The 8902-nt window shown below is 39.6% G+C and overlaps 1 protein-coding gene and 1 long non-coding RNA gene across 2 annotated transcripts; one reads left to right on the forward strand and one right to left on the reverse strand.

The window, feature by feature from the left end:
• The first annotated feature begins 1316 nt into the window (after positions 1-1316).
• Positions 1317-2402, forward strand: LOC149255988 (uncharacterized). The gene is made up of 3 exons (XR_016266432.1): positions 1317-1939; positions 2063-2164; positions 2268-2402. It is a non-coding gene; the product is annotated as an uncharacterized LOC149255988 (long non-coding RNA).
• Positions 2403-4747: 2345 nt separating this feature from the next.
• LOC149255989 (uncharacterized) lies at positions 4748-8187 on the reverse strand. Its single transcript, XM_089455176.1, has 6 exons — positions 7891-8187; positions 7654-7725; positions 6115-7536; positions 5623-5859; positions 4976-5535; positions 4748-4853 (listed from the first exon to the last, which is right to left on the reverse strand). The coding sequence occupies exons 1-6, from the start codon at positions 8185-8187 to the stop codon at positions 4748-4750; spliced, it is 2694 nt and encodes an 897-aa protein (XP_089311302.1).
• Positions 8188-8902: the final 715 nt, after the last annotated feature.

The following is an 8902-nucleotide window of genomic DNA, read 5'->3' on the forward strand; positions in this document are numbered from 1 at the left end:
GAAGAAATTACATTTCTTCCTTTGTACTAAAAAGTAAATTAGTCTTCATCTCACTAGAGAAATTACATTTCATCTTTATACTAAAACGTAATTTTTTTTAAACTTTAGGTTAATTTATATCTTTACATAAACTCATGTAAAAATAAAGTGTAAATTGAAGTAATTTAACTATGGGCAACATTATTTTTTTTGGTATTATTATTTTTAATTTGTTAATGTAAATTATTATTTTACTATTTTTAAATTTAATGTTATGTGACAACATCTCTGCCATATTAAACTGTAAAATCTTTTAATAAATTACTGTTTTGAAAATTTTAAAATTTATAAAATTAATAATTATAATTTGTAATTTCAATAAATTATAATATATAAATTTAATAAGTTAAAAGTAAATTTTAAAATCAATGTTAAACTTTATAATATTTAGATTATATCCCACCCCCAAATCTATATTACACCAACCAAAAATAAATGACTGTACCACAGACATGGGGAGATTTAAATTTTAATATTCGGAATTATGTTGTTTAACAAAATTTTGACATTTGGAATGCTGTTTCCTTTTATGAAGTATTTGATTAAGGGGATTAAATATTTTGACTATATTTGATTATCAAAATGTAACTTTTGTCCTTTTTAATTTAAATCAGTAATTTCTGATTGATTTTATGATGGAGTTTGAAATATTGTAAAATTAAAGTTAAAGTTTTAGAATATAACTTATAAATTGACCTATATTTTGATTATTATAATTTTAAATATAATTAAACAAAAAAAATTATTCTAATTTTGAATATAATTAAATAAAGTCTTTCACAAATCACGAGTATGGTTCATCAGTTCAGAACTAGTTTCCAAATAAAGTAAACTAAAACCAATAAAGTAAAATGAAAACCGCTAACTTGACTTGCGTGATCGGTTTCTCCTTTGATGTGGACTGGTAAAGCGGTCGTCCTATAGCATTTTTCGTTCTTGCGTGATCGTTGGAGGAGAGTATTTTCCTCCGCACATTTCGCCTGCCGCGTAGATTGATGAAGCGAGTCAAGTCAGCAGTCTTCTTCTCATCATCGATTCGCCATTATAATTTCACTGGGAATTTAATTTTTTTATAAAATAAAAGTACCGGGAAAAAATTAAATTCAAAAAAAAATTATAATATACATGTTACAGTAAAATATATAATATAAGAATAATTGGTGAGATGCAATTTTTTATGATTTATATTTATAAAAATTGTTTTTGACAAATTATGTATAAAAAATCCGATTATATAAATTGAATAGTGAATTTTAATTTAACTATGAATATGTCACGATCCCTTTCATTATACCAAACACAACTAAAAAAAAATATTAATCACATATTAACGACCACTATCTTGAGTTTAGGATTGTGGTGTAGATATGACATAACACATAGTTGTAAAGTGAATAATCATTAACCATGGCTTTAAACATGCTCATTCGAATTTACTTGTGTGATCACCTTGGCACGTTTACAATATAAAGTATGATCATCTTGGTACGTTTATATACATATATATATTTGGTTGGATGACCTTGCACATTCATATGATCCGTGGGGATTACACGTCCGACACTGCGCTCTCATTAACTGTACTGAGAGTTGGATGATGCGCATTAATCTAACGCCACTTGGTAAGCGGAGGAGCTTACAGCTCACTGCCCTGTGGCCAGGTGGCTGTAGACCACGTGAACGCATGTGACCATACAGGCAAGTTGGCCTTCGGTCTACGAGCCATACTCCCGCTTAAACGAACGGTCATGATCAATCATTCAGGCTGAACGGTGTGGATCGCTTCTAGGTTTTGGTTGACAATATAACTTGCCGGGTTCTTCGGTTTATGGCTCATTTCATCCATACATCCGCTTTACCTCCGACAGAGCTCTGTTACTGCAACTAATCCCTTGTGCAGGTATGGGTAATTCATCATGGCAACCTTTCAAGTTTTGTTAATGGTTAATCATGTTTTGGTGTTTCTGCAAATTATCTTATATATTATTTACTTGTTCGATGCTCCCTCATATAACTTGCGCAGGGGTTTGGCCTCAGCGCCACGGTCTTCAGAATATCCGGTGCAGGGGTTGGTTCCAGCGTATGCCTCGTCCAAAGGACTCATGGTCACACCGCTTAATACCAGGTAAGTATGCATTGATCGATTTGCCTTAGGGTTTCATTGTATTGCATCAATAACAGATTCATCTGGCCGAGTTTAGGCTCATACTCGCGCTATTGCTTCTCAGGTCTATTCACCCTACCCACATCAGGGTATGGCCTACAGGCGGCTTCCATTCCTGTACTGTAACCATGATTTTCCATGTGAAAATGCTCTCTGTTATACGGCTTCGGCTCTGAGTTTTTCCTTATATATATACATATGCACCACTGTGATGTTTGATACCTTTCGGCCACGGCCGCTTCAAGTACATTTCTATTATCATATCGCTCATGAACGATTCTGCTTGTAGCATGTTTACACACCCAGGGTTTAAGTGTAGGGTAATCTTGTTATCGGCTATGATGTTTAATCACTTCTGTCAAGAATATTTACTTGTTTCCCTACAGCCGGGTGTATATAATATCGTGCACTGTTATATCATTCATTTATTCGGCAGCAGTTGACATATACTACTATTTAAGTTTCTGTATGTTAATGACTAGGTTATTTACGGTCTCCATACTCTGTATGTTAATGACTATATTATTTACAGTCTCTAAATTCTGTATGTTAATGACTAGGGTATTCACAGTCTCCATATATGCGTAAGCTGTAATTTTATTGAAGTTGTACAGGAAACTGACATTCATAATTGTATCAATATTTCCTACTAATACAGTAAATCATTCATCTGCACTACCTAGCTCTCTTCTTAAATAATAAATGAAACACAGACATTCACTCTGGTTACATAATCTATTTATCGGGAGTACTATACTACTGTAGCTATGCTGGCTTTACCTCTTCTTCCAAATTAACAGTTAAAGGTACATACCTGATAGTCTGCTACTGTGACTTGTTACTCAGCTCCCACCTGTTACAATATAGCTCTTAACCGCCCAACCATGAGATCCACTACACTGGAAATCTCCCCCCGAGCTATCTTGCAGGCCTGCAGCCTCCACAAGACTAATGCACCACTGTGCTGGTTATCTGATCACAATCAGACTTAACCTTTCTTAGGAAATCTGCCTTTTTTTTTCTTTCTTTCCTTGGAAACTTTTCCCTGCCTGTTCATCAACAGCCCAGGGTTTTCCTCCCCAGGACCTTTTCCTTGGGTCAGAGGCAGTTCCTTTTTCAGTTGCATAACTGATTCTTTCCTTTTAATAGGAAATCCTCCCTTTGGAGGTTTGCCAGCATTTCAACATTTCATTCATACACATGTGCAAAAATAATTTCTTATATTTATTTTAAACTCATAATGTCTTCAGTAAAACAAATTATTACTCATAATGTTTTACCATAGTAATTATCCGAAATAACAATTACCGAGTCATTACATCTTCCCCCCCTGGGATTGGACATCGTCCCGATGTCCTTTCTCATTAAATAAATTCGGGTAGGCCTTTTTAAAAGGTTCCTCATCTTCCCATGTAGCCTCCTCAGGACCGTAGTGCTGCCACAGCACTTTAATTTGGGTAATAACCCGTTTCCGCAGCCGCACTTCTCTCCGGTCGAGAATGCTCTGCGGTTCGACCAGAACCTCGCCTTCCGGTTCGACCTGCAAACAACCAGCACATAATCAATCTCCATTGAATAATGCTGCATAATTGAACAACTGTATTGGTTCTTACCCGCACATCTTGCCACTGAATAACATGTTTTGGATCATATACATATTTCTTTAGAACAGAAACATGAAACACATTGTGAATCCTAATGTGACTGGGTAAAGCTAGTTGGTAGGCCACTGGCCCCACCCTAGCTAAAATCTGAAACGGTCCAAAATATCTAGGAGCCAGCTTGGCGCAACCACTCCATTGTAAGGTACTCCTTCGGGTTTGAATCCTTACAAACACATGGTCGCCAATATTGTACTCTGCAAACCTTCTTTTCCTATCTGCAAAGCTTTTCTGCCTGTCTTGAGCAGCCTTTAAATTTGCTCGCACTCTTTTTACCATATTTTCCATATCCTTCAACATTTCCGGACCTAAACTCAACTTATCCTCCAGTCCACTCCAACTTGAGGGTGTGTGGCACTTTCGCCCATATAAAACCTCAAAGGGGCTTAACTGAGTTGAAGTATGATACCCATTATTGTAGGCGAATTCAACCAGATGCAAATACTCCTCCCACTGTCCCGGCTTTAACATTACATTTGCTCGCAGCATGTCCTCTAACACCTGATTGACTCGCTCGGTTTGACCATCAGTCTGTGGGTGATATGCCGTGCTGAAATTCAATTGAGTTCCTAACTCGGCAAACAAAGTTCTCCAAAAGGTGGATGTGAATTTCACATCCCGGTCTGATATAATTACCTTCGGCATTCCATGCAAGCGGAACACGTGTTGCATAAAGAGATGTGCAATTTGTACTGCCTTGTAAGTAGACTGCACTGGTATGAAATGTGCTGCTTTACTCAATTTATCAACCACGACCATAATCGAATCGTTGCCCTTCTTCGTTCGTGGCAGCCCGGTTATAAAGTCCATGGAAATGGTCTCCCATTTCCATTCCGGAATAGGCAGAGGCTGCAACAGTCCTGCTGGATGTTGATGTTCAGCCTTAATTTGCTGGCATTCCAGACATCTTGCCAGGTATTCCACTACTTGCTTTTTCATTCTTGGCCAGTAATATTCCTTCTTTAGTGCTGTAACCATCTTTTGGTATCCTGGATGACCAGTGTAATGACTGATATGAAACTCGTCTAAAATCAGCTTCTTAAGGTCACTTGAATCGGGCACATACATCCTTTTATTAAAGTACAACATCCCAACATTGTCCAATGTGTACCCTTGCTGTAACTTTTCATTATCAGATTGTTGAACCAGCTGTTTTAGGTGCTGATATTCAGAATCGTCATTGGCTGCTGTTTTTATCTGGTCAACTAACGTACTTCGCCACTTACTGGCTGATAGTTCACATAAACAGTGAACCTTTCGGCTTAAGGCATCTGCCACTCGATTTTCCTTGCCTTTTAAATGCTTTATTTCAAAGTCAAATCCGCTTAGAAAATCTGCCCAACGACCTTGCCTTGCATTCAAGGTAGGTTGGCTGAAATAATGCGTCAAACTGTGATGATCAGTTAACAACAGAAACTTCTTTCCAAGAAGATAATGTCGCCACATCTTTAGTGCGTGAATTACAGCAGTTAACTCTAAATCATACGCAGAGTATCTTTGCTCATGTTCTTTTAGTTTCCTGGATTCATATGCTATAACCTTTCCTTCCTGCATGAGTACTCCTCCCACGCCCTCCTTGCTTGCGTCGGTGCACACCACGTAGTCCTTATTAGGATCAGCAATTCTCAGTATAGGGGCAGTGGTGAGAAGGTGCTTTAAACGGTCAAAACTCTGTTGACAATCTGCTGTCCAATTGAATATTTTTCCTTTCTTTTGTAAGGAGGTGATAGGATAGGCTATTCTAGAAAAACCTTCTACAAATCTCCGGTAATAACCCGCTAACCCCATAAAAGATCTGATATCAGCAACATCCTTAGGTATAGGCCACTCCATAATAGATTTTATTTTCTCAGGGTCGACCGCAATTCCTTCCTTCGTAATCACGTGGCCCAAGTACTGGATTTCTTCCTTGAAGAAATCACATTTGCTAAACTTAGCATATAACTGGTGTTCCCGGAGTGTTTGCAATACCAATCTAAGATGCTCCTCATGTTCCTGTTGGGAACGAGAGTATATCAATATGTCGTCAATGAATATCAATACAAACTTGTCCAGAAATTTGTGAAACACGCTATTCATCATGCACATGAATGTAGCAGGTGCATTGGTCAGCCCAAAAGGTAGCACTACAAATTCGTAGTGCCCGTAGCGTGTCCTAAAAGCAGTTTTGGCAATGTCCTCATCCTTAATTCTGATCTGATGGTAACCAGATCGCAGGTCAATTTTGGAAAACAGCTTTGCCCCTTTCACTTGGTCAAAGAGTTCATCTATTCTGGGCAAAGGGTACTTGTTTTTGACCGTAAGCTTATTCAGCTGCCGATAGTCTATGCACATGCGCAGAGTTCCGTCCTTCTTTTTTACGAACAATACTGGTGCTCCCCAGGGTGACACACTGGGTCTAATGTACTGTTTGTCCAGCAACTCCTGAAGCTGCATTTTTAATTCGGTTAGCTCTGGTGTGCTCATCCGATATGGAGCTCGCGATACTGGTGCCGCCCCCGGTATCAGTTCTATGGTGAAGTCTATGTCCCTTCTTGGAGGCAACCCCGGTACCTCTTCCGGAAAGACATCTGTAAATTCCTGTACCACAAGAATGTCATCTATCGCAGCCATCTTGCTCTTCTGATTCGCATAACCTACTTGTATAGCATAGACCTGACATTTCTTCCGAATGCATTTAGCTAGCTGAGTTGCAGTGATGGGTCGTATCTGAACCGGATGTTTAATTCCCTGCAATTCTTGTTGCTGCCCCAAATCATCCTTATAGTATATGGTCTTGGTTTTACAATTTACCAATGACCAGTGCTTTTCCAACCAATCCATGCCAATAAGAATGTCGTAGGAGCCTAACGGAAGTACATTCAAGTCTGCTGTTACAGGCTGTCCGGCTAGGGTGAAAGAACAGTTATTAACTTTAGCTACAACCCTTCTTTTAGCTCCTGTAGCTAATTGGACCAACCATGGGTTTTTGAACTTTTCTGATGGTAGCTTGCAATGTTCCACTACTTTCGGACTAACATAACTTAAAGTAGCTCCTGGATCAATAAGTACAGCTACAGGAAGGTGAGAAATCTTACCTTCGAATTCTACCATGGAAGGTTGGTATTCCGCCTGTCGGTCTTCTAATGCTGCATTGATCCTTGGTACGCTGCGCGCCACATCCCCGACAGTTGAAGCTTCATGAACTTGTGATATTTGTTCAGTTCTTTTACGCTGCGGACAATTCCTAGCATAATGTGGTCCTTCACATATCCAGCACTGAACTGAAGGTCTGTTCCCTTCACCTTCTGATTTAGCAGGAGGTTCGCTAATTCTGCTCTCACTTGGCTTAGGCCGGAAAGTACTCTTGCTTGTGTTTCTGTTAAATTGCCCTTTTCCAGTTCCTTTACCACCATCTCTGCGGCTTCCTTTGCTGCTTCCAACAATTCTGCTACCTTTCCTTTCATTCCATTTTCTGTTTGGAACTTCTCCTTTTTGTTTGTTCTGTTGGTAGCAAATTCTAGCCTTCCGAATTGCCTCATCCATAGTTCGGGGATTGTCAAATTCAATCCGTTCCCTTATGTAGGCCGGTAGACTACTCACAAACCTCTGTACCTTAGCTTTCTCCTCTTTAATGTAGGGCACGTAACGGAGCAGTGAGGTGAAACGATTTATAAATTCATCCATGGACTGCTGTCCTAAACGTAAATCATGGAATTCTCGCGCTTTCTCATCGTAAAAACGCTCAGTTAAGTACCTTTCCTTAAAATATTTCTGGAATTTCTCCCAGGTTATACTCTGCTCACTTACTCCCTTCACGATCTTGATTTCTTCCCACCATAAGGTGGCCTTGCCTTGCAGCTGGAAGATAGCCAGCCGTGCCTTCAGATTTTGGTCATATTCATAAAGTTGGAAGTATTTATTAATATTAATCAACCAGGCTTCTGCTGCTTCTTCCTGTTCTCCATCAAAGAGTGGAGGTTTGATTTTTCGGAATTCTCCCTGTAATTCCACTTTCTGCTTCTTGAAGATTTGTTGTTCTTGTACATTATCCGAATGATCTTCCTGCTCCTCAGAAAGCCCAGGTGCATAATCCCGTTCCTCCATGCCCCGTTGCTGCTCTGCACTAGGGCTGGCCAAAGGTGGGTTTTGTTTATCAGACAAACTCTTTAATATCCTTTCTTGTTCTACAGTTAAGCGGGCATTGTCCTCCCGCAGGCGCGCCATCTCTCCCTTCAGCTCCTGAACAGTTTGCAAGATTGCTTGATTGGTACTTCGAGTCTCAGCACCAAGCTGCACCCACACTCCTTCATTTCCCGGAGGGCCGCCACCAGCTCCCGGCATCTCTTCCATTCTCTTTTGCTGTTAACAGGTAACTGTCTTTACTTGTCACTCCTGATAGTACACAAGAAGGACAATTAATTACTTGTTACTGTGTAACTTTTCATTTAGTCCCCGCTGTCCCAAAGGCCACAGTTTGGAAACTTGGCTCTGATACCACATTGTCACGATCCCTTTCATTATACCAAACACAACTAAAAAAAAATATTAATCACATATTAACGACCACTATCTTGAGTTTAGGATTGTGGTGTAGATATGACATAACACATAGTTGTAAAGTGAATAATCATTAACCATGGCTTTAAACATGCTCATTCGAATTTACTTGTGTGATCACCTTGGCACGTTTACAATATAAAGTATGATCATCTTGGTACGTTTATATACATATATATATTTGGTTGGATGACCTTGCACATTCATATGATCCGTGGGGATTACACGTCCGACACTGCGCTCTCATTAACTGTACTGAGAGTTGGATGATGCGCATTAATCTAACGCCACTTGGTAAGCGGAGGAGCTTACAGCTCACTGCCCTGTGGCCAGGTGGCTGTAGACCACGTGAACGCATGTGACCATACAGGCAAGTTGGCCTTCGGTCTACGAGCCATACTCCCGCTTAAACGAACGGTCATGATCAATCATTCAGGCTGAACGGTGTGGATCGCTTCTAGGTTTTGGTTGACAATATAACTTGCCGGGTTCTTCGGTT

The sequence above is a fragment of the Pinus tabuliformis genome, chromosome 7 (assembly GCF_031772625.1).
Source record: "Pinus tabuliformis cultivar Carrire ecotype Pingquan chromosome 7, CPIR1, whole genome shotgun sequence".
NCBI lineage: Eukaryota > Viridiplantae > Streptophyta > Pinopsida > Pinales > Pinaceae > Pinus > Pinus tabuliformis.

What these genes read in the sequence shown, in the direction of transcription:
- LOC149255989 (XM_089455176.1), bottom strand. Translation starts at nt 8,187, where the DNA reads ATGCCGGGAGCTGGTGGCGGCCCTCCGGGAAATGAAGGAGTGTGGGTG. An exon ending in TAGATGAACTCTTTGACCAA is followed by an intron (nt 5,860 to 6,114) that starts GTGAAAGGGGCA and finishes CGTTCCCAACAG; the next exon opens with GAACATGAGGAGCATCTTAG. An exon ending in AATGAAAAGTTACAGCAAGG is followed by an intron (nt 4,854 to 4,975) that starts GTACACATTGGA and finishes CTGGTCATCCAG; the next exon opens with GATACCAAAAGATGGTTACA.